Here is a 26,000-nt window from a genome sequence, read left to right on the forward strand (position 1 = left end):
ATTCATTCATTCGATCATTCGATCAAGAAACAGCAAACACATCACATCACATCATCAGATTTTTGTTTTTTCAGCCGCATCCAACAATGCAACAGTTTTTTTTTCTTCTTTTCATTCGCTAAACATCGACAACATCTTTAGCATGCAAAAAGAAAAAATGCCTTATTTCTTTGAAATCGCACACACATAAGATTCATTCATTTCATTTCAATCGTGGTTGTTGGTTGTTGATCAACTTAACTTTCTTATTTTCTCATTTTCAAACTACTGCTGCTACCACTATTCTTCCAATTATTAATTTGATTTTTTGTTTTTGGATTTAACAAGCCAAAAAGAAAATCCAAAATTTTCATAATAACAACAACAAAATCAACAACATTTTCATTCAGATCGACAACAACAACAAAAGTGACAAACAACAACAACCGCTACTTATCACTTGTTTTTTCGGGTAAAAAATGAATGAAAATTATTTGTTCAAATCATATGGGATAATCATCATGTTTTTCATGTTTGTTTGCTGACAAAAAAATGAAAAAGAATAACCACATGGATCTTTTGTGGGTTTTTTTTCCTATGATCTTCACACAGTTTTTTGTTAGTGTTTATGTGTGTGGTTTGTTTGTTTGTTTGTAGAATTGAATTTTTTTCGTGTTAATTTAAAAGAAATTTTTCCACAACGAATTAAAAAAAAGGTACGGTATATTTTTTTATACAACTTTTACATTCTTTTAACCCATCATTCACTACCACCATCAATAAAATCAAATCATAATAGAATGTCGTTCACACTGGTTTTTTGTTTTTGTTTCGTTTTGTTTCTGGTTGATATTCAGAATTTCAAAATGTTTTTTTGTTTTCCTTTGGTCTATCAAAAAACTTGTTCGTGGTGTTTGATTTTCACGATGATGATGGTGGTGGTTATACACTGTATGATTTTAGCTTCCTGTCATGATGATCGTGATGATTATTATGAAATTTTCATCATGCAGTTTAGCAGAAAAAAATGAAATAAAAAAATCCTTTACATAAATAAAAATGAAATTTGGAAAATCTTCTTCGTTTACATTCATGAATTATGGATCATTTTTCATCATTTAAAAAAACGAAAAACATTTTCGTTTTTCTTCTTCTTCGTTTCAATCCCGGATAATTTTTTTTTCGAGGATTTTTTGTTTGAAAAGATTAAAGAAAAATTCAATATTGATTGATTGATTCTATTGAAAATGTGGTTGAAAAAAAGCTTTTCATTTCAAAAATCAAAGATGAAAACTTGTCACTTATGGACACAGGTCATTTCTTTATCCAAATTCGGACACGCGTTTTGCGTTTTGATTGTTTTATTCAATTTGTTCCATGATGATTCTCTTATGACATTATTTTGTAAAATTCAATTGAAATTTCTTCTTTTTTTTTCTGTTTTTGTTTTGTTTTTATTATCCAACCAAAAAATCATCATTGTTCATCATGTTTGATGATTTTCTTTGCAGGATGCAAATGTTGTTGATGATGATTGAACAAAATTTCTCATTTCAATTTCACAATTTGTCAATCATCATCATCATCATACTGATTCGTGATTTGTCTTTTTCGTGAATTTCACAGAAAATTAATTTTTGTTTTGTTTTGTTTTTTTGATTTCGGAAAGAAGAAATGAAAGAAAAAGAAAGATTAAAAGTCAGTGAAAGGAGAAAACCTTTCCATTATTCAATTTTTTTTGCTTGGCAGATCGATACGAAAACTTTTTTTTTCCAGTTATTTTTATTAATTTTTTCGTTTCTTTGTATTTGAATAAATTATTACTTGAATGTTGTGCGGGGAAAAAGAAATCGAACATCAACAGCAACGGATAAATTTGAATTTGAATCGATCCGGATCGATTTTTTTTCTTTGCAATCAATTTCGTTTTAGGATCAATTTTTGATTTACCGGGATATAGAGAAAAGCAAAACAACGAAAAAATTATTACTTTGCCTCTTACAACAACAACGATGATAATAATAATGTTAATTTTTTTTTCTCTGTTTCTGTTTCGTGCATTATCTTTTTTCGTTGCTGAATTTGTTTTTTGTTTTGTTTTGTTGGTTGGTTGGATGTTCCCATAATCATAATCATCATAATAATAATAATCGATTTGTTTCGGTCGACAACAACGAATACGAAGAGGATCATCAAATTAATCGGATATTTTTCTGTTTCTTCGTTCTTGTTGTTGTATAAAGTAATATAAGGATGATAACGAAGAAGAAATTCAATGAGAGAGAGAGAGAGAGAGAGAGAGAGAGAGAGAGAGAGAGGTAGATAGATGGAGAGAGAAACGAATGGTTTTTATTAATTAATAAGCTTGTGAATTAATCGAATCCAAACAAAATTGATTATTGATTCAATTCGATTTATCGATCGATTGATTGATTGATTGATTGATTGATTTTGTTTTCGGATAAAGCTGATAAGTTTATAAGCTAATAATAATATTATTATTACCGATATTCGGATTTTTCAATAAAAAAAAGTTTTCGTTTGTTTTTCGCACCCAAAATTTATGAAATTTTTCTGTTTTTTTTTGTATCGAAATAAATTATTTAAAATCAAAAATCAATCGACAAACTGATTTATCCAGGAAGGATACATTTGTTGTTGTTGTTTCTCACTTTTCTCTCTCTTTTCTCACTCTCACTCCTTATTCGTTATCACGGGTAATGTATTTCGTTTCGTCGCATTTCAATTTCGTTACATTTCAATCTATTCGACTTTCAGACTTAAATCATGTAACAGAAAAAATCAAGTGAAAAGAAAAATTAGCCAAAATGAAATCGTTTTTTTTCTTCTGGATGTAAGGGAGATTTCAATGCACGATGTTTTTCTGTTTTGACATCAATACGTTGAAGAAAAAACAAAAAATCAAATCAAACATGGCCATCATCATCGTTTGGACCAATGGATATGTTCAAAAGGAGATTTGTTGTTTCTTGTTAGTTAATCATTCATTTCTCATATGATGAATGAACAAACAAGCTCGATAGATAGATATAGATAGATAGGGGAAAAAAGGGCCGCATCAATTTTCATCATCAAAATCATCATCATCATTTTTATTACATTTCATCATTCATTTGCATATATAACATATTGATGTTAAGTAATAATAATAATAATAGTGTGGATTTTGTGGAAAAACGATGGATTTTTTGATACGTTGTTTCTATATTGGTTTGTTTTTTCTTTTTCAAATTTCAAACAAACAAACCGATATACAATTTCCATATTGATTATAATGATAATTCATTTGTTTCCAATAAAGCCAATCCTTTTATTTGAATAATTAAATTAAATTAATTAAATTAAGTTAATTAATTGATCAAATGATGAATATTCATCATTATTATTATTTTTTTCAATGAATAATTATGATTTTTTTGAATGTCCCTGAATTATAAATGAGTGAAGCTTTCCATTCGTTTTATGATTGATCATCATTTTTTTTGCGGGAAACTTTTTCGTCAATCTTTGTTGTTATTTGATTTGATTTCTCGGGAATTTCCCTTAACATCATCATCATCATCATCATTATGATATCATATTCCTTGTAGGAAGTGATGAAGAAAAAAAAAGTAAAAACTAATCCGTATCATTTTACCGAAATAAGTTTTTTTTTTTGTTTTGATATTGCTTTTGGTGTCAAAAAAAAACAACAACAACAACAACAAAACATTTGATATCATCGACAACAACAAAAGAGTTAACAAAAAAAATCGATAAATAAATAACTTTGAAAATTTTATGAATTATTGAACTGTTGGGGGGGAGAAAATTGTATTTTTTTTCTAAATTCTTTGACTACATTAATGTTTTTCTTGTCTGCTTGTGTATGTAATCATCATCATTATTGTTGATCGAAGAATAACGCTTGAAGGCAGCTTTTTTCCCATATAAATAAAGTCTGAAACAAATATTGACGTCACTTGATTTTAAACTTTTTTTTAACAACAAAAAACAGCAACAACAAACATTTTTTTTTGGATCGTTTTTTTTTTGTTTTGTTTTGAGGGTGGATGGGTATCCAATTCGATTAAAAAAAAAGGTCATCATCAAAACAACAGAAAAAAAACAGAATGAAAAACCCAAACCAAAAAAAGATTCCATAAAGAAAAACAAACAAAAATTCCTTTCCATAATGAATGTATATGTGTATAATGTTTATGCATCATTGGAATTGGAATTTCATTGTTTTTTTTCCATATATTTTCTTCTTCTAATTCATTTCTCTATAGTGCATATATGGAAAAAAAACTTTTGATTTGTTTTTTTTCGGATGATTATGTAATATACTGTTGTTTGTTTGTCGGTTGCACTCAAATTACCTATCATTTCAATTGATTTCAATCAATATTTTTGCCATAGAGAGAGAGAGAGAGAGAGAGAGAGAGAGAGAGCAAAAAAAACCAATTACTTTAATTAGAAATCTTGTTTTTATCAAGAATCAAGAATCGAGAATCAAGAAGGTGAAAATTAAATTTCCAAAATATTCAATAATTTCAAAAGAAAGGGTTTATTGATTTTAATCATCATCATCAAATATGATAATTTTCTTTTGATTTTGAAAAAAGTTTTTCTTTTTTTTCGCTGTGTTGCAAAAAAGATGATGATGATGTAGATGATAATTTTCGCATCGATGAATCATTTTTTGAAAAAAATTTTCAATTTTTGAAATGGAATTTCTCTATTCCTTCCCCCTCAAACTTCCTTCCAAAACATCAATATAATGACGGTGATAATGATAATTCAATGAAAAAAATGAAGACGGTGAACAGGAATCAAGCGAACAGGAATCAATTTTTTTTTCTTTTTCTCTCTCTGTCGAATATGTAATTTAATTAATTAAATTTTCAAAAAACTTTCTTCGTTTTCGTTGGTTACATTATTATTATTTTTGACTGAATAAGAATTCGATGGAGCAAAAACGAAACCGAATGACATTTTTTTTGGTGGGGGGGAAATTTCGGTGAGAGAATGTCGGTAAAATGACTAGGGTGATGAAGAATATAATGAGTCGGTAGAATGGGGTTAAGTAAAAGGAAATGAGGAAAGATAAAGATTTATTTCTTAAACTAACGAACAAACGGAAAAACCAAGATAGCGAAAAGAAGAAGAATTCGGTTATTATGGACGGAATATTTATGGATTTTTTTCTTTTGGTGGGGTAGATTCTACAGAATTTTTTTTGTTCCAGAATCGTTTGATGATCAACCAAATTGATAATAATGATGATGGTGATTAAAAAATTGAAATAATGTTTTTTGGCTACAAAGTTATTGAAGTTTTTCAACAACAAAAACAAAACAAAACTTAATATCCGAACGAAAGTTTGGTTCAATCATCAAATGACAATATGAATTCTGTTTCTTTTTTTTTTTTGATTGAAATGAATTTTTCTTTTTTTTTCTTTTTGAAATTAAATTTCTTCTTACTGTTTTTTCTCGATAAACCTTTTTTTTCTTGCTTGAAAAACTTATTGAATTTAATTTTCGTTCATTTCATTCAATAAATAAAAACGTTTATCTGGAATCCTGTGTTTTTTTTTCTTCTCACAGGTTTTATACTTGAATTGTTACAACAACAGAAACATGAAAAACATTTTTTCGATAAAAATAAAAATGTTTTGTCATTTTCAATTTTGTTGTTTTGTTTTGTCATTTGGAATTTTCATCAACGAACAAATCGTCATTCGCGAGGTACATTGTGGATTCTATTTTTACTTTTTTTTTCTTCATGTTTTTTTTCGATTAGTTGGACACACACAGTGTGTGTGGAACCAGAAATAGAATTGGAAATTCCATTTCTTTGGAAACATACAAAAAAACATTTTTGTGGCAAAAAAAACCCCAGAACAAGACATAGAATAACTTAATCAATTTCGTTCAATTCAATTCAATTTTGATTATTACATTCTTTGTTTCGAGTTTTGTTTTTTTTGTCTCATGATTATTGTTTTGTTCGTTTGTTGTTGTTGTTGTCATTCTGTTGTTGTTGTTGATGAAAACATCTTATTCTGGACAAAACTGGAAAACAAAACAACAACAACAACAAATTAGAGGTTAGAATAACGAAAAGGAATTTCATTCTTTCTTTTCTTTTTGGTTTTTTTTTGTTTGCGGCAAAAATTGGAAATGATTTTTTTTCTTTCTTATTTCTGGTTGCCCCCCAAAACAACAGAGATGATGATGATGATAGCCAGAGAAAATGATAAAACATCATCATCATTATTATCATTATTAATTTACTGTTTGTTTGTTTGTTTGTTTGTTCAATTTAATTTTCAATCTTTCATTAGATGGGTTTTTCTCTCTCTGTTTCTCTGTTTGTCTGATTTAATTGATACAAAATTATCGGTGAAAACGAAAACAACGACCACGAAGAAGAAGAAGAAGATATTTGTGGAAACATTGGATAAAAAGTTTTTTCTGTTTTGTTTGAATTTGTTTCCCAAGTCAAAAGTCAACAAATATCATCAAGTAAAAAACACATCTCTCTCTATCTTTCTTTCTCTACAATCCCGCTATTCACAAAGTTTTTTTTCTGTCTGTCTGTCTGTCTGTCTATGTTTAGTAAAGATGATAATGTTTTTTTTTATTTTTCTGGTGAAAATGTTTCATATTAATTTGATTCATTAGTTTAGTTTAGTTAGTTAGTTTAGTTTGGTTTTTCTGATCATCATTATTATTATTATCTTTATCCATACTGGATCGGAACTAACTAACTTTGATGAACAAAATGATTTTTCTCTTCTTCTCTTCTTCTTCTTCTTTGGTTTATGTTCACTTTTTATTATTATTATTATTTACTTTTCCACTTCATTTGTTAATGGGCTATCCACATACATACATACACATATACAGATCCTGTTCATTATCGAATGAATGAATGAATGAATGGAAAAATACAGTATACATTTCATTACATTACAGTACATTTTTTCCTTTCAATTTCTTTCAGTTATGAATATGATGATGATGATGATGATTTTTGATTTTTCTGTATGAAATATATCACAAATGGAAAGAAAAAGCAAAAGAAAAATCCAATAAATGATGCTACAGAAAATGAAATATAAGATTTATTATTAAAGATTTGTCATTGGTTTTCAGCAATTCAATGAATATCGATACAGTTTTGGCCATCCCTGTAATAGAATATTGAATACCCAAAAAAATCCCGTTTTAATCATTAAAACCAGAAGCAATTTTTTCGTTTGTTGTTGTTTTTGGTTGAAATAAAACGCCTACCTATAATTACAAAAAAAAAAACCAAACAAAATTGTTGTTATTGCAATGTCATCATCATACCTTTTTTTGTTTTGTTTTCATTTTACCTGTTTAGTTTAGTTTTCCACAGCGTTTTTCGTTGTTGTCAAAAAGGCAATCATTTTTTCTTGTTAACCTCCATATATCAATGATAATTATTCATATTGAATATTTGTGGCTACATGACTATACAGTTTTTTCAATTTGATTCTTCTAACTTTGTTTTTGGATAGATTCACGTTTTTCTGCTTGCTTTCTAAAAGTAAAACCTACACACATGAATAATTTGTTGTTGTTGTTGGCAATCAATATTTTAGTTATTTGGTTTTTTTTCTTCTAGAAAAAAGCCTATCCTTAAATCAGAGAAAGATTTAGTAAGAGGAGAGAAAGCGAAAGATTTAAAAAATTTGAAAAAATTAAAATTGAAATTTAACATCATCATCATCATAATCATTTGCTTCTTCTTCTCCTGCGTTTTGTAATCAATCGATTGATTCGATTTCCGGGATTTTTCATTTTTTTTCGGTTCTGTAATCAATCACTTTTTATTGGTAATCTTTTCGAGAAAGATTTTTTGTTTGAAAAAGCATCAATTTTTCGAGAAAATTTCCTGAAATCTGGCTGTAAATAATGTCACAAAAATCATTATTTGGAAAGAATGTTTTGCGAAATTTTTTTTTCACTGAAAAAAAACGAACCGTTGTCAATATCGACCAAATATAGTAATCACACCACACACACACACACACACGCTATAGCCACCCACATAATCTGAATATTTTGTTTACGAAAACGAGAAAGCAAAAAATTTCATTCCAAAAAACAAATTACGATGATGAATATTTCGAAAACAAAAAATGTTTTGCTGTTGTCAATGTCTCCCATCGACAGAAACAAAACAAAAACAGCAAAAAAATCTAAATGAAGATTCTTTCGATAATTGATCAATCAATCGATTTTTTTCGGGTTTTCCAAGTTGAAAAAAAATTCAAATTTTATCATCAACATCGAATGTTATCAGACAAAATTTTTCAAATATTTTTTTCCAATATCCACTTTGTTTGGTTGATTTCAAATCATTGATAATGGATATGTTGTTATCATTGAAATATGAAATGAATGAATCGTGTTTGTTTTTGTGAATTATGATTTAGCTTTTTGTGTAGTTGTTGTTGTTGTTCATTGCTTCTACCATAATCATCAATGATCATCCAATGATGATTAGTAAAATGAGACAGCAACAACAACGAAAATAACATCCAAAGTCATTCATTCATTCTCGAATATCATTCATACAGAGTTTTCGGTTGTTTTTTTATCCATTTGATAAGGATTTGCATCAATTTTTCGGCTGTGATGTGATTGTGTTTGCATTGTTTCGATTGATTTTTCTGTCATTTCAATTTGACTGTGTGTATGAAATCATTAGGATCGCCAAATACAAGAGTTCCAAATTCACATCGATTCCCATCATCAAATTAAATCAATAATAATAATAATAATAATCACTTTTTTTTCTTGATTAATTTTTTTGCATTTACATTTTTCATTATTTTGTTTTTTACTTCTTTTTCTTCTATTTTGTTAACCACATGAATGAATGAATGAATGAAGGATAATTATTTATTTATTATTGCAAATATTGAATATATCGATAACCTTGACGCCAACGTCATCAATATATTAGCATCAACAACAACGACGACAACAAAATTATCATCATATCCATCCTAAATAGCCATCATCATTCGTTTTTGTAAAGAGAAAAAATAAAAATAAAACCTTTTTTTAAATCGAATCGGCCAATCCAAAAAAAAAAACAAAATTCAAACGAAATCAAATTTAAAATGGCTGCTTTTTTTTCTTCAATAATTTTTTCTCCAATTCTCAATGTACATTTAGACAATGATGATGATGATGATGATGATGATGATGAAGATGCGATTTATTTTATAGGATATGAAATGATATAAGATCAAAAAAACAAAACAAAACAGCAAATACCGAAAAAAAACATCAAACCAACAAACGTAAAACATCAGACATCAAACATCAAACAATCAAACAAACAAACAAACAAACAAACAAACAAACGTATAACCGTAATGGGTCAGAATAATTTTCAAAAAATGCAAAATAGAAATTATTATTTTCATAATTATGTAATGATGTGATTGAATTTAAAGTGATTTTTTACTGTTTCTTTTTAAAATACAATGACCAATAATAAAAAAGATGATACATCATCAACATTGACATCAACATCGACATCAACAACCGCAACAACAACAACAACCGCAACAACATCGATGATGGCAACTGCCGAATCATCAACAGATACAACAACAATGTATGATGAAACTACAATTGTTGAATCATCATCATCATCATCATTACCATTAGAATCACAATCACAATCGATTATGATTGATGATGATAATAATAATAATGATGTTGTTGATGATGATGATGTTGATGGTGATGGTGATGGTGATTTGATTAATAATGATGCTATAGTGACCGAATCAAATGACAAAATTGTTGATAATAATCAACAACAACAACAACAATCGAATCATCAATCAGATGATTATCATAATAATTCAATGTCAAATGGTAATCATCATAATCAAAATCCAAATAGTCCAGCTACAAGTTGTATGTCACAACAAAGTTCATCATCATCATCATTATCTAATTATAATGGTCATAATAATGGCCAAAATGGATTATCATCGACCACATCATCATTGAATCAACAAAATCAACAAAATCAACAAAATAATCATCAAACCGTCCATTCATTGGCAGAATATTTACAACAATTATTAAAAGATCGTCAACGTTTAGCAGCATTTCCAGGAACATTTTTACATTTAGATCGTTTAATTGATGCTGGTAAGTTTGTTTTTGTTTTTGTTTTGTTTTCTTCAAATAAAAATGATTGATTTTTGTGGTGGATATGAATGATTTTATGATTTTGATCTATTTTTAGATTCTTTTCTGGTGCACGTGATCGAACAAATCAAAATCAATTTTTTTTGTTTTGTTTGTTTTGTGCTTTGATTGACATGTCACATGTCATTTTTTTTCTCGGTTTTAAGATGAAAGTTTATTATTAAACAACAGCAACTTTATAACACACTCCGTACAAGTCAATTTAAAATTTTGAATTTTTAAAATTTTTCAAAAACAAACTTAACAATGTCAAAAATGTTCCCGGAGTATACTTGATGTTTTTTCGTTTCTTGTCAAGTGTACGTCCTACTCGTTTTTTTTTCATCAATGAAAAACTCTTGTTGTTGTTGTTGTTTGCATTCATCATTTTTTTTTGAAAGACAAATGCGAAAACATCTTCAAAATATCTTCATTTTTTCTTCTTGTTTGATTAAGATGTGTTAGAACTACACACACACACACGTGACATACGAAGAAAAAATTAGTATAGAAAAATACAACAAGAGTTTTCAAAAGTGTGATTTGGTGTCTATTTAAACACAAAACAATAATGATAGCCATTTTTTTTGATGATGATGTTAAAATAGCCTAGATTCTATTGGAATTTTCAACAGAAAAAAATCATTTTTGATTGACTAATGATAATGGATTTATAATGTCAAAAATTTCATTCAAATCAAAAATTTCTCTCCCTATACATATTTAATCCACCATAAGATTTTATCTAAAACAAACAAAAAATGATCAAACAAAAAAATTCATTCAACCATACCACGTGTGTATGCATATTTTGTTTTCCATTTTGTTTTTTGTCATTTTTTGTTTGTTTTTATGATCCCAAAAATAGAAATTTTCTAATTATTACCATATTAAGTTTTCATTTTTTTGTTTTTCATTTTGTTTGTTTGTGTGTGTGTGTGTGTGTCCAATGTTAACGAATAATTTTTTTTTGAGTAGGAAGATGCAAAAATGACAAAATGAATGAATTTTCATTCATTTTTGCAAAACGAAAACGATTTGTTTTTGTTTTTGTTTTTGTTGACTAAATCTGGACTGAAAAAAAATGTTTGTTTTTATTTTGTTTGGTTCCATTAAAGATGCAAAAAGAAAAAAAAACACCAGAATCAAGAGAAAAAATGACATTATCATTATGAATAGATCTTGATTTGTTCACTTTGGAATATTTTCTTGTTTTTCCATTCATAATCATCATTATTTTTCTTAATAACCAAAATTTTAGGCCAGAAAAAACTTTTTAAGAGGCCCACTTAATGTGAAAATTAAAAATGTGTTAATTTTGTTTGTTTGTTTTGTTTGTTTCGTTATAACATTGAACAAATTTTCTTTCAATGAATTTTCAAAAACAAGATTTTTCCTTCTTTTGAATGTCAGTTTTTTGTTCAAGAAAAAAATTCAAAAGAAAAAATCTTTTTCTTTTTTTTTAAAAAAAAACCACACACACATGTGGGTGTTTGTTTTACGGATCGTTACAAATCACAAACAAACAAACAAACCATATATTCACCATATATTGTGACAGGAGATTTTGTAGAGAATTTAATGATGAAAATTATTTGAAATCTTTCATCAAGTTTTCTTTTTTGTTCATCATCAACATCTTTAATGTCATGTTTAAGCAAAAAGAAAAGAAAAATATGGTAGCCTCTTTATTATTAAAAAATTGAAAATTGAAATGTCATACTGATGATGATGTGAATGATTTGTGTTTGTCATCATATGTATGACATGTTATTCTGTCATTCAAACGGGAGAATAGAAAAATTTTCCCGTAAGGATTTTTTCCTGGAAATTTTTTTCCCTCATCAACAAGTGTTGTTCGTTCCAAAAAAAATCAATCGATTTTCTTTCCTTTATTTCATTTGATTTCCGTATTTTTTTTAATTTTCACTTACATCATTAAGAATTTATTCTCTTACAACTTAAAAGATAGGAATTTTTGGTTAGGAAATGAGTTAAGAGGAAAAAACGGGTTAAAAAAACACTTGAAATGAAGGAAATTCTTTAAAAGAAAATTCTTTGCAATCTTTTTATGTTTTTTAATTGTACAAAAAACGAAGACGAAGGAGAAGATTACAATTTCAAACGAAAATTCATCATTATTTTCTTTTTCGGTTATTTATTTTCTTTTTCGATTTGTGTAGGTGTTTTACTTTTACTTTTACATTTTATCATTTCGAAATTTCGAGATTTTTCTTTATTGCTAGCCGAGAAAAACAAAAAAAATTTGTCATCATCATTAACGAAATGTTCGTTTCGTTATTTCGGTTGAAGAAAACGTTGTTTTTTTACCGGCAGTTTTTTTGGCGGAAAATTTTCCGGAAAATAAATTTCAAGAAATTTTTCAACTGTTCACTGACAATGAAAAAAATATATTCTTTCTTTCCTTTTAAATCGGAAAAAAACATAACGAACTGGAATTTAAATTTTAAAATTCCATAATCATCATCATCCACATTGAAGCAATTGTAGAAACAAATGAAATAAAATAAAAACTTTCAAAAAAAAAAAAAATTCCAAAGTTGACAGCTTGTTTCTGTTTTTCTGTTTTACCCAATTCCCCAATGATTATAATGTGATAAATGTGTATTTGATTCATGTTTGTGAAGAAACAAAAAATTCAAAAATTCAAATTTGTCTGTCTGTCTGTGTGTGCCCGAAAATGTCAACCCTTTTTTCATTTTTTTTATTGTTAAATTTTTTGAATCAAATTTATTATTCATGTCATACCACCAGCCAGCCATCCATCCATCCATCCACTCAATTATCAGCTATAAATTTGATTTTGTTCATTTTCCATTTACGAATTTCTCAATTCCGTAAACAAATTTCTGTTGTTGATTCTTGATTCTTGATTTTTTGTCTCTCTCTTCAGAAGCATTCTTTCAAAAGCAAAAAGAATCAAGAATCGAATATCAAATTATTTTATCATCAAAACAATGATAAATTATCATCATGAATAATTGATTATTAAATTGATAACATTTTAATGAAATTATTAATAGTTTTTTTTCGAGGATGGGGTTAAAATAGTCAAGAAACAAAAAAATACTGATAATGATCTCCATCATCATCATCATTATAAATGATGATAAAACAATAATGCTTAGCTTATTATTCATTAACTTATTGAAAATTTCTTCAGCAACAACGATAATTACATAATAATAACGTTAAGGATAAAGTCATTGACATTTGCTGCTACTGATATTCTGTTGTTGTTGTTTGAATCAAGATTCTGTTGTTATAAAAAAAAAGAAAGAAAACAATGATGATGAATCTGCCAAAACAAAGTTTATTGTTTCATCAATTTCACCTTTTTTCTCATTCTCTCTTCCTATTGTTACCATGATTCCGGATTCTTTATAGTTTTTTTTATCTGATTTCATCAATTTTGATAGAAATTCTTAATTACTAAGCAAAAAACAACTGAAGAATCTATTAAGTCATTTTCTTCTTCTAGAAGAAAAAAAGTGAATATGATGCAAATTTAAAGAAAAAACAGAAAGAATTCCTAACACATTCAAATCATATTTGGGATAGAAAATGAATTGAAAGTGTGTTAGTGAAAAGTTTCTTTTCTTGAAACTTTTTATGTCTGCTTCATTCATTCATTCATCGACAATCCAATTCGTAATTCATCCATCATATATAACCCTTTTTTTTACTGTTTTTTGTTTCTTCTTTGCAAGAATATTCTTTCTAATGGAATCTGTAGGAAAAAAAAGAAAATGCTTTCGTTAAAGTAAAGAGTAAAAAGCGAAAAATAAAAGATAAAAGTTTTTCAACAACAACAACATGATGATGTATGTTATATCATGATGTTCGTAGCATTCAAATGTTCGTCATAATGGAAATTATGATGACTATGATGTGTTGTGATGATGTTGACAGGAAATCAACGATTTCGGGAAAAGAATTTCCATTACCCATTTTTTTTCTGGATTTTTGTGATTTATTTTATTGATTGAATATTGTCGGTGGAGGAAAGATCAAGGTCTTGTTGTTGTTGTTGTTGTCACGAATCCATATCAAATATCATTATTGAGTTGAATTTTTTTTTTGTTTTTCCTGGAAAATTTTTTTACCGAAAGAAAGAAATTTTCCCGGTAAACCATGTCTCCTTCATCGGCTTACCCAAAAAAACATCATTCATAATGGATTCAAATTTCACATCATCAACTTTTTTGTTTTGACCTTAATTCAGATATTTCATATTTTTGCTGCAAAAAAAAAAAGTTTATGAGAAATGAAAATATGAAATGAAATGAAAAAATTTCCCGGTAAATTAAGATAACCCGATCAACACACACACACAAGCATAACTAAGGAAATGAAAGCATCAAAGTCATCATCATGATGATGATGATGACTTTTTTTTCAAATCTGGTACTTTATCTTTTCCCGGCCAATATCATATTTCTTCTAATGATAGTTTTTTGGTTGTTTTTTCAAGAATACCGAAAAAAAAGAAAGATTCCATAAGTAAATAAAATGTGTGTTTGTGTGTGTGAGAGAAACTGCTGATCATTGAAAATTGAATTCATTTCTATTTTTGTTGTTGTTGTTGTTGTTGTTGTTGTTGGTTTGCTGGATTATGTATTTTTTAAAAAACAACAACAACAACAACAACAACAGCAAAAGAAACAATATTTTATTCGAACGAAACATAAATGAATAATAATAATATTTGGCCGGGGTCAAACCATTTTATTCGGTTGTTGTTCGGACATTCAAGCAAAAAAAAAAAACAAAGAGGAAAATTTTAAAGGAAAAAAAAAGGAAAATATAAATCTTATTTCCATTATCATTTCAAGAGTAAAAGAGGAAGAGAAATGAAACAATAGCAACCATAAATATAATGATGACCTATGTTGATGATGTGAACAAAACAAAACAAAAAAAACTTTATAAAATAAAGTATAAAGCCTTCTCCTTTTGTTTTTGGAAAGCATTTAAGACAAAAAAAAAAACCATAGAAAACCATACCAAAAAAGACAAGCAAACAAACCAACAGAACCAGAATTCATTAAACAAAACAAAACAAAAAACAAAAATATTGTGACTTTTTTTTCTGTTACTTTGGATTATGTGATTCTTGTGGTTTTTGGTTCACCAAAAAAAACAAAAAATTCATTCATTCATAAACACCAAGAGAGAGAAACAGAGGGAAATAAGAAATTCTTTTTTCTTTTTTCTCTTTACAATCATCATTAATAATTTCGGTATTCTGGCAAAAGAATATCTCTTTCGGTTTTTCTCGGTTTTTTCGGGTTTTTGGTTTTCCACCCAAAAAAAAAAATTCTTATCATGTTTGTTTGTTTTGTGTGTTTGTGTGTGACCCACAGCAAAATTGAAACAATTTTTCATTTTGTTTTTTTGGTTTGTCGGTTATTTTATTCGGGTTTTTTGGGTTTCTTTTTTCTTTGGGTTTCAATGAATGAATTATTAAAATACAAAACTTGTCAACAACAACAACAACAATCAAACATTTTTTTTCTGCCAAAAAAAAACAAACATTTACAACATGTCAACCAACCATCAACAAGTTGAATTTTATTTTGAAAATTTGATCAAACAAAAAAAAACATCAAGCAGAATCTATGTCACCATTTTTGTAAAAAATGAAAGGATTGACTTCATTCACATATTTGTTGTCCTTTTTTCACACACGCTTTCACCTGAATGAATGGTGTGATGTTTTTATCAAAGAAAATTTCATTATATTCATTCATTCAGCTAAACGATTGTAAAAAAAACAACAACAAATTTTAGTTCCGTTTTTTTCTTAACGTTTTACGTAGTCGAAATCAAAATCAAATTAGAAAGAAAGGAAAAAAGTTTAACAACCACCTACACACACATTGTGATAAACGTTATTTTCTTTCTTTCTTGCAATCCTACCATATTTACAAACAAAAACAAAACATAATTGCTTATTACGCCCGAATTCGTTACCATTCGACAAACACGCTCACGCAAAAAACATTTTATCGATTTCCAGAATTTTAATTAATTAATTTATGATTTTTTTTTTTTTTTTTTTTTTTGGTTTGGTATTCGAGGAAAATTTTACATCATGGTCGATTGAATGAATGAATGAATGATGTTTTTGAATATAAAAAAATCGACATTGATTTTTGTTTGACCAAAATTGTTTAACCAAATATGGTCATTACACTTGAACGCACACACACACGTAAATCTTCCAACGCAAAATATTTTAAGCATCGTTTGGCTTTTTTTTTCTCCAATGAAGATTTATAAAAAATTTATTCATCAGAATTTTTTTCTTTTTCATTCATTCTAAATATGATGGATATGTCCGGGTTTTTTTTCTCCGTTTGCTGATCAAATGTTTTATTTATTCAATTCAATTCTGGATTCTGTGGATTCTGTGGTTGATCAAAATGAAAAAAAACGGAAAAAAAAATATTGAAAAGAAACCAAGAAAAAGAAAAAAAAACTTTTCTTAACGTTATCATTTATTTACCTGGACAGGTAGTTTTTCGTTATTGGTTTGTTTGACCATCATCATCATCATCATCATTTTTTTCAATTTTTTAGATGTGTAATTTTTCTTTATTTACTATGGAAAAACCACAACCGCCACCGCCATCATCATACAGAATTGAAGAAAAACCGTTATTACATTTCATTCTCTCTCCCCTCTGTATCTCTCTCTCTCCCCCACTGTATCCAGTTTGTTATTTTTTCAGTTTTAATTTTGAATTTCATTCATCATACTGTCGAGATTATTATTATTATTATTATAATGGGAAAAAAACAAGGTAGAATCGTTTTCATCAAAACGGCCACCAAGCAAGCAAAAAAGAAAAACGGTAAAACCCGGTCAGGTATGAACAACAACAACAACTTTTACTTTTTTTCTTCTTGCCTTTTTGCTCAATAATTTAATGAAAAAAAAATGGAAAAATGACTTGAAAACCGTCTCTGGAGACCGTTTTTTCATGTGTCGGTATTTTGGTTAGTTTTTCGGGTAAAATGTTTGTGATCTTGACAGTGAGAGAGAGAGAAACAAAACAGAAATGTTGTTTACTTTGTTTATTTTTTTATCGCTGAATAAATAGTGAAAAGCAAAAAATGATGATGATAATTTGATTTAAGTTCTGTGTGTGTTTGTGTTTAGTGTGTCAACCAATTCAATTCAATTCAATTGATTGAATTGACTTGATAACCAAGCACACATTGAATTTTCCATTTTGAATGCAATCCTTAAAAACTAGCTAAACAGAAACTAAATCAAATCAATCAAATCAAATCAAGCAAGTAAGCAAGCAAAACACACATAAGGAAACATTCATTCATTCATTCATCGATACAACATTATATTGACCAATTGAGAATTTGTGAAAGGGAAAGTTTTTCGGTAATAATTTTTCCCCCCAACGAATCTTCTATCTTTGATTCTCATTGATTCTCATGTTTTTTCGTTCATTTGTTCGTTAATTCCCTATATCATCATTAACATTAATGACTTTTTCGTTGGTTGTTTTTAACGTGGTAAAGTGATTCTGTTTGTATGTTTTCTTCCTGTTTTTTGAAAATAAACCTCCCAAAAAGACAAGATGAAATAAATAAATAAATGAATGAAAAAAGATTAGAAATCAACAAACAGCAAAAATAAAAATCCACCCAATTTGAAAATGAAACCAGAAATCATCATTTCAGACTTTATTATTATTTCTTCTTCTGGGTATATTTTTTCTTTTCTCCGTCTTTTTTTTTTTGATTCGATTTATCTAATTGGATGTCATAACATAAATGATATTTTACCTTAGATCAATGAAGAAACTAAAACACCAGCCAGCCATTTATTCATTCATCTACTAAATTACATTTTCCAAGATTTTTTTGTACTTTTTCTTCGAAAAAAAACAACAAAGCAGATCAAAAAAAATCAAATCGAATGAAATGAATATTCCATTCTTTTTTCTTTCGATTATAATGATTATTCGGATCATGTTTGAAAAAGAAAAAAACTGAAAATTTTCCAAACAATCAAGAATAGATGATTCTCTAAGAATCTAGATTCATAATTTATAACATTTTTTTTTTCTTCTTCTGGGTATCTGAAACAAACAGAAACAAAAAACAAAACAAAAATATCATTAAATAGATAATGATGATTGTAATAAATACAATTATTTTGATTACAAACCGACCGGTAGGAAAACAAAAAGAAAACATTTTTCCAGAAAAACTTTTTCTTCTTCTTTTCGGGAAATTTCTTCCCCCTGACACACACACACACACGTTATCATCGTCAAAGGTGAAAATTGAATTTTTCCTCTTGTGTTCCATATATCCCATGTTTGCGTGCTAGTTTTATCGAGAGAAACAAAAAATTACAAACAAAAAATGTTTCGCTTTTACCAAAAACTTTTACAAATATTTTTTTTATTAATAAATAAAAAAAACCTTACGAAAACTTTTTTTTTAAACAAGAAAAGAACATCTGGCCAACTGGAAAAAATATTTTTTATTTTTATTTTCATTTCAAATTCAATATTTTCATATTCGGAGAAAACAAAAAACAAAAAACATTCAATGATTTTGGATTAGCATATAATTTGTTTTTTCGTTTTTGTTTTTCGGGTCTTGTTAAACAAGATGTTTGAAAAGTTTTCGGTGAGAGGAGAGAAAAAGAAACAAAAACAACAAAATTCATATTAATCTTCTATGTTGATGTTTTTGTTGTTTTTTCTTCGCCGTAGTCGCCATTGCCATCGCCATAGCCATAGCCGTCATTATCGTTTAAATTTCAATTTGTTTTTGGGTTCAATTTGTTTTCCTCAACGGTTTTTGTTGTTATTTTTAGATTTTTTTTATGTTTCGGGGATCGATCGATCGATTGATTGATATTTTTAGTGACCAAAAATTAATAAATATCGATTTTTTTCTTTTCTGTTTTGTTTCCACTTTTTTCCCGATAACCGATAATTGTAATCGAGAATAGCTATAATCAACAATTTTGATTGTTTTTGATCACGATTTTATTAGTTAAAGAAAAAGAGAAACCGCAAATTTAAAAAAAACCGCAAATTGTTTACTTGTTTCAGATCGATTAATAATGATGATAATTTGATTCCAATTCAATTAATTTTGTTTTGCTAAATCTAATAATCATCAATACAGATGATTATTGATTTTTCAAAGGGGAAAAAAGGGGAAAAATGATAATAACAAGGTGAAACAAGCAAACAAATAATAAAACTATGTGAAAAACTTTTAAACTTGGGTTAAACAGAGGAAAAAATAAAATGATAATAATAACCGGCTTTTTTTACGGGTTTTTCATTCAAACTAAAATGAAAAATGATCTAAATGTTTAAATTTTCATATTTTTGATGCATGTTTGTGCGAAAAAATTCGTTGATTGCATTGAAAAATGTGACATTTGTCAAAATATTGGAAGAGTGTGAAAAAAACTGATGTAAATTTTGAAAGGGAGAAAAAAAATCATGAAATATGAAAAAATTGACAAAAAAAAAAAAAAAAATATGCTGTAACATGACTATAAAGGATTTTGGTTTTTTTTCAATCATTTTTTGAGATTGAGATTTCTATAAGTCGACAACGATTCATAAAAGTTTTAGCATTTTTTTTTGTCGTTATTTGAATTTAACACTTTTTTCTGTTGTGTGTCTGGTGTGTAAATGTCAAATTCAAACATTTAATTCATCATCATCGATCATATAAGAATCGTTGTTGTTGTTGTTAACCATGTCGACATTTTTTTTCTCGGTTTGACTAAGAATCTACAGAATCTAATACAGAATCAAATAAGGAAAAAAAACCACACAAACAGACAAACATTTTAACACCATACACGCATATTGGTATTATTTTTTTTTCAAAAATCTTTATAATCGAAAATATCGATGTCAATCAATCAATCAATCAAATCAAATCAATAAATTGATTGAATTTTCTCTGATATATCTTCCATCTTTCCTTTCCCCCCAGAAAAAAGTGATAAAATCTTTACTTTTTTTCCCCTCGTATGAATTTCATTATTACATAATGTTTTTTTTTTTTTTTTTTTTTTTGTTTGTTTGTTGTTGCATTATTATGCGATTGCCTGATTTGCGTTTATTTTTCTCGCTTTCGCTCAATTTGTTTTATTTTTTTTTTTGTCTCGACGTTTTTTTTCTTCTTCTTGATGATGATGATGATGATGAATGGAATGAATATGATTAATTAACTTTTTCTTTCGACAACAACAACAACGACCATAGTGAAGTAAAGAATTTTTCTTTTCTTTTCTTTAATATTTGTTTTCAATGTGCAATGTAAGCAACAATGATGATGAATAATGAAAAAAAGCGACAAAACAAAAGAATTTTTGCAGACTGGAGGGGCAAAAGAAAGGAATGGTTGGGTAGAAATAGAATTATTATCGTTAGAAGTTAAAATAGTTTATTTGTTTCAAAATTCAGAATTGATTATCATCATCAACATTATCAACAACCGAAAAAAAATAGAAAAAAAAATTCAAAGTGTTTCTGCATTCTGTGTTTGCAAAATTTTACATTTTGCATTCAAAATGAAATTAAAATGAACAAAAAGAAACAAAAAAAAAAAAGAAACAGAAACAATGATGATGATGACAAATGTGAATAATTAACTCTTTTCTGCATGTGTTTCCCTAAATAAACTAAACAGAATGAACAGAATGAATGAATTATCAAATTCTGTAGTTATAGTTTTCCGAGGAAGACAAAACAATCTTAAATCATTGAGAAAAAGATTAATTGATTATCATTTTCTGTTTTGTTTTTTAATTTTGTTTCTAAAATGAATTTGATTTCATCCATTGTTGATTGTGTGTGTGTGTGTGTGGGTGGTTGATTTCATTTTTTATTTCCAAAAAAAAAAAAAAAAATTCATTTTGTTTTGTCAACCAAGAAAATATTGTGGTTTGCCAGCGAGTGAAAAAAGTAAAAGAAAGAAAGCAAAAAAGTAAGTAAAAAAATTCTGTTTATTTTAGCTGTTTTAATTCACTTGAATAACTCGTTGATGACGAATATATTTTTTTCATTTCATTTCATCCTATTCATTTCATTGCAAACACAAACATACTATGTAAATTGAGTGAAAAGGACAATTATATGATGATGACAAAACTGTAAAAAAATGTCTATGCAATCAATATTAGAATCACAGAGAAAGACAGTGTGAGAGAGAGAGAGAGAGAGAGAGAGAAAGTAAAGGATTAGAGATTTTTTGTCGTTGTTGTCGTCATTTTATTCTTTCACACAAGACATACAGACACTATGAAATTTAAAGATTCTTTTCATCATCATCATCATCAGGGAGAAAAATAAATTCTCTAAACAACAACAACGAGAAAAAACGGGTTAAAATGTGAAAAATGAGAATGTTCAAGATTTATTATTTGGCACATATACGAACATACATACATCATCATTCAGTAGAAAACGAAACAAAACCCGGTAGCTTTACTTTTTTTTTTAAAAAAAAAAACATGAAAATAAAGTATTTCATACAAAAAAAGAAAAGAAAGAAAATAGCTAAATCGACAATCAAATTGGAAAAAAGAAAGAAATTCTTCTTCTTCGTCTTTGCGAAACACGGTATATAAATTTTTTCGGTCTTTTTTTTCTGTGTGTGTAATCAAGAAAGATATTAAGTTTTTTCTTTTTTTTTTTTTGAAATATCAATGCATGCTTGTTGTTGTTGTTGTTTGGTTGTTGTTGTTGTTTAGTTGTTGTTGTTGTTGTTGTTTGATTCGGTTATTATTAACAATAAATCATTATTATTATTATCAGTGTATCGGACAACATATATATCAATGAACTGATAACTGTTTGGGTTAAAAATAACCGAACAACAACAACAACAAAAAACTTAACATCTTTCTTTTGTTGTTGTTGTTGTTGTTGTTGTTGTTATTATTGGCAGCATTGATTTATGATTTTTTTTTGTTATCCACATTCATTCATTCATTATCTTACCGTATCATCATCATCACAAGAATTTTATGTTGTGCGAAAAAAAAAATTTTCCCCTTGTTTTCTTCCCCCACCGATTATCAATCAATCAATCTTTTTGTTGTTGTTGTTGATCAATTGATCAATTGATCATCGATCGTTCCCAAAAAACAAAATTATTATCCTCACAAGCAGCAACTTTCATTTTTATTTTCTTTTATTTTTTTTCTATCTCTCTCAATCAATCCATTGATTCAATCACAAATGTATTATCTGTTCAATACAAATTTTTATCCATTGTTGTTATCATCAACATCGACATCGACATCAACAGAAATTGCCCGTGTACGAGCTTCATTATTTCAGATTAATAATGATGAACATAAACCATTAATATTACCCGAACCAGATGGTAGTTCGATTGTAAATAAAATGGAAAAAGTTTATGTACCTGTTGATGAACATCCTGATGTAAGTTTTTTTTTGTTTTTGGTTGTTAAAAGTAAAATTAATTTACAAAATTCTAGTTTAATTTTGTTGGAAGAATACTTGGACCACGTGGTATGACAGCCAAACAATTAGAACAAGAAACTGGTTGTAAAATTATGGTACGTGGACGTGGTTCAATGCGTGACAAAAAAAAGGTTTGTTGTTGTTTTTTTTCATTGATTTGATTGATTGATTTGACAAATTTTTTTCCTTCAAACATAATTAGGAAGAACAAAATCGTGGTAAACCAAATTGGGAACATTTAAATGATAAATTACATGTATTGATTACTGTTGAAGATACTGAAAATCGTGCACAATTAAAAATGGAACGTGCAATTGAAGAAGTAAAAAAATTATTAGTTCCAATTGTAAGTGATCTATTACACTTGACAAATTGAATTCAAATTTTTTGTTTTTCATTTTTTTTTTAAAGACTGAAGGTGAAGATGAGCTTAAAAAACGACAACTAATGGAATTGGCCATTATTAATGGAACTTATCGTGATTCTGGTCAAAGAAATAATTCTGGTTAGTTTTTTTTTGTCTTCTTTTGATTTTTCAGAAAAAAATTATCGATTTTTTTTCTGTCCAATTACAGCCAATAATAATGTTGTTGCAACAGCAACATCACCAAATCTAATTGCCGCACAACATTTAGTAAATATGGGATTAGATCCTGAACAATTAGGTTTGTTTGCCAATAATGGAAATGGAAACCTTGCTGGTGGTGGTGGTGGTTCTTTACCGATGGCATTAGCAGCAGCAGCAGCAGCAGCAGCTGCTGCTGCTACACATCCACATTCACATCTTCAACGTCATCATCCTTTGACACCCGGTCATCATTCAAGTCATCATCATCATCATCATCATCAGCCATCACCAATTGGTGCACCACTTATTTTGACCGGTACACCACCAACAGCCCGTCAATTTGCTCATACAGCTGCCGCATCACCATCACCGCATCAATCATTGGTTCATCATCCACATCAAGCATTATTGAATGGAAATGCTGCAGCAGCAATGCAAGCAGCAGCTGTTGCTGCTGCTGCATCACTTCCACCACAATTAATAACAGCAACTAGTACACCGGATGGTACATTATTATATACAACAAATGTACATCCATCTGCATTAAATCATCATACACATCCACATCATCCGCATCAATATGCAACAACGGCTGCTGAATTTCATCATCAATATGCAGCATCATTAGCTGCTGCACAATTACTTGATTATCAAAATGCAGTTGCAACAGCAGCAGCAGCAGTTGGTGGTGGTGGTCAGCCTATTCTGCAATCAGATCAATCAACAGCAGCAGCAGCAGCCGCATCCACAATATCATCAGCATCATCATCATCATCATCAACCACATCTGGTGGGTTAACAACTTATTAGTTAAAAAATCTTAAATGTTATAATTATAATTCAGTTTTTAAAATTACAAAAAAAAAGAAAGAAAAAAAAACAAAACAAACGAAAGATTTTTACTTTTAGTAGAGTTTGTAAGGATAAACATTTACATTTTTGGATGATGATGGATTGTAAATTTTGTTTTTTGTTTCGGAAACCTGAAATTAGCTTTTAGAAAAACAAATTCACAACAACCAAAAACAAACAACCAAACAAACAAAACAATTCAGATCAGACAAACAAACAAACAAAATGGCAATCCTCATAATCAACATTTTTGTTTTGTTTCCATTGTTTTTATCGATCAATTTTTTTCACAAATTGCAAATCGAAAAATTTATTTAGTTTTTTTATTTATTTCGATTCATTTCTTGTCCCAGTTGATGTTTTGTTTGATCGATTTGAATTTTTGTTTTTTCTGAATTTTAGTTATTCTAGTTTTTGTTTGTTTGCAAGTTTTCTGAATGATTGGTTTGGTTTGGCGACCTATAATTCAAATTGATCGTTTTTTATTACTTTTTTTTTGAATTTTTATAACCAAAATGTTTTTTTGTTTTATTCAAATCAATCTGGTCAGATAATCAGGTTTTTCTGTTTTGTTTTCAAGATACGAATATGATATACTTAATTTCAAATTTTTTTTTTCTACTTTTTTTTCTCTCTCAAAAAAGGCAGCTCAAAAAGCTCAAAAATCAGGCAAATAATCCAAAAGTCTGATCAAGAAATGAAAATTCATTTTTCACCTGTTTTCTTTTGTGCAAAATTGTACCTTACCTGTCAAATTCATTCATTTAGTTTGTTAGTTAGTTTCATACAAGAATGTCATTTGCATCGTTGCTGTTGTTGTTTGATTTTTTTTTTAGCCCAAAGAAATCATTTGAAATAATGAATCTCTCTCACTCTCTCTCTCTCACTCTCTGTGAATGTAAGACGCCCACCTAATCAATAATAACAGCAACGGGAAAATCGATTTTCTTCATCGATTTTCCTCTTCGATATTATTTTACCTTTAAAAAAACCAAATACTCAATTTTATCCATGGTTCGATGATGATGATTAAGATGAATCCAAAGATTTTTTTTTCTGCTGTGAATGTTGATGAAACTTTTTTTTAAAAAAAATGTTTTGATGTTCATTTTTTCTTCTGTTTGTTTGTTTGTAATTGTAATTATTATTATAATGATATTATTGTTGTCTGTTTTTTTTTCAATATTAAAATTATTTCAAATCGATTATTATTTTCAATGTTTTTAATCAAAGTTTTATTTGGTAATTCATTGAGCCAAGGGTATTTGAATGGGCTTTTTGATTTCAAGATTTGCTTGCATCACACTTATACTTACTCAAACTTATACTTTTTACAAACTTACCCCAAAAATTATTGATTCTTTTTTTTATAAATTAAAAAAAATTAAGTTTTTAAGTTAATTAATTAATCAAAATGTTTAATTTTTTTTTATAAATTCAAATGACTAATGCTTGCTTTTTTTTCTTTCTTTTTTATTCCATTTCACTCTCTCTCACTCTCTCTATAAATATTAAAACAAAATTCTTCATCTTCATTCACTAAAAACCAACAACCAAATTCTTCCCATAATCATCATCATCATCATTATATAATCTTTATGTTTGTCATCGTTAATGTCCATTTTTTTTCTCATTGAAACTAACGATTTTTTTTTGTTTTGTTTACAACCAATCATCTTTGATCGATCAATCAATCAACATCCAATTTTTTTTATTTGCGGATTTCTAACCAACAACAACTACTACTACTTACTACTACTAATTCAAAAAACAAAAATTAACATTGAAACATCCCTGGCTCAAATAATTGTG

General features: G+C 27.8%; 1 protein-coding gene and 1 long non-coding RNA gene across 6 annotated transcripts in view; one reads left to right on the plus strand and one right to left on the minus strand.

Annotated features, from left to right (window-relative positions):
- Positions 1–26,000, plus strand: part of LOC113790143 (uncharacterized) — a 27,204-nt gene continuing 1,204 nt past the window's right edge. The window contains exons 1-8 of one of the 5 annotated variants that reach the window (XM_075824005.1): positions 1–695; positions 8,916–9,410; positions 9,537–10,199; positions 22,590–22,726; positions 22,783–22,899; positions 22,971–23,114; positions 23,180–23,273; positions 23,344–24,126. In XM_075824005.1, the coding sequence (XP_075680120.1) occupies positions 9,407–9,410; positions 9,537–10,199; positions 22,590–22,726; positions 22,783–22,899; positions 22,971–23,114; positions 23,180–23,273; positions 23,344–24,126 (1,942 nt within the window). In that variant the 5' untranslated portion in view covers positions 1–695; positions 8,916–9,406. Of the gene's footprint in view, positions 696–8,551; positions 10,200–22,589; positions 22,727–22,782; positions 22,900–22,970; positions 23,115–23,179; positions 23,274–23,343; positions 24,127–26,000 lie in introns of those variants that run through there. The other 4 variants (XM_075824004.1, XM_075824006.1, XM_075824007.1 and 1 more) reach the window with 4 other exon arrangements.
- Positions 6,167–8,182, minus strand: LOC142646062 (uncharacterized). The gene is made up of 3 exons (XR_012847075.1): positions 8,000–8,182; positions 7,370–7,922; positions 6,167–7,283 (listed from the first exon to the last, which is right to left on the minus strand). It is a non-coding gene; the product is annotated as an uncharacterized LOC142646062 (long non-coding RNA).

Source organism: Dermatophagoides pteronyssinus, unplaced genomic scaffold (genome assembly GCF_027571235.1).
Source record: "Dermatophagoides pteronyssinus isolate colony J.1.1.1.1 unplaced genomic scaffold, Derpt_VIB-CSIC_2022.12 sq0044, whole genome shotgun sequence".
NCBI classification, from domain to species: domain Eukaryota; kingdom Metazoa; phylum Arthropoda; class Arachnida; order Sarcoptiformes; family Pyroglyphidae; genus Dermatophagoides; species Dermatophagoides pteronyssinus.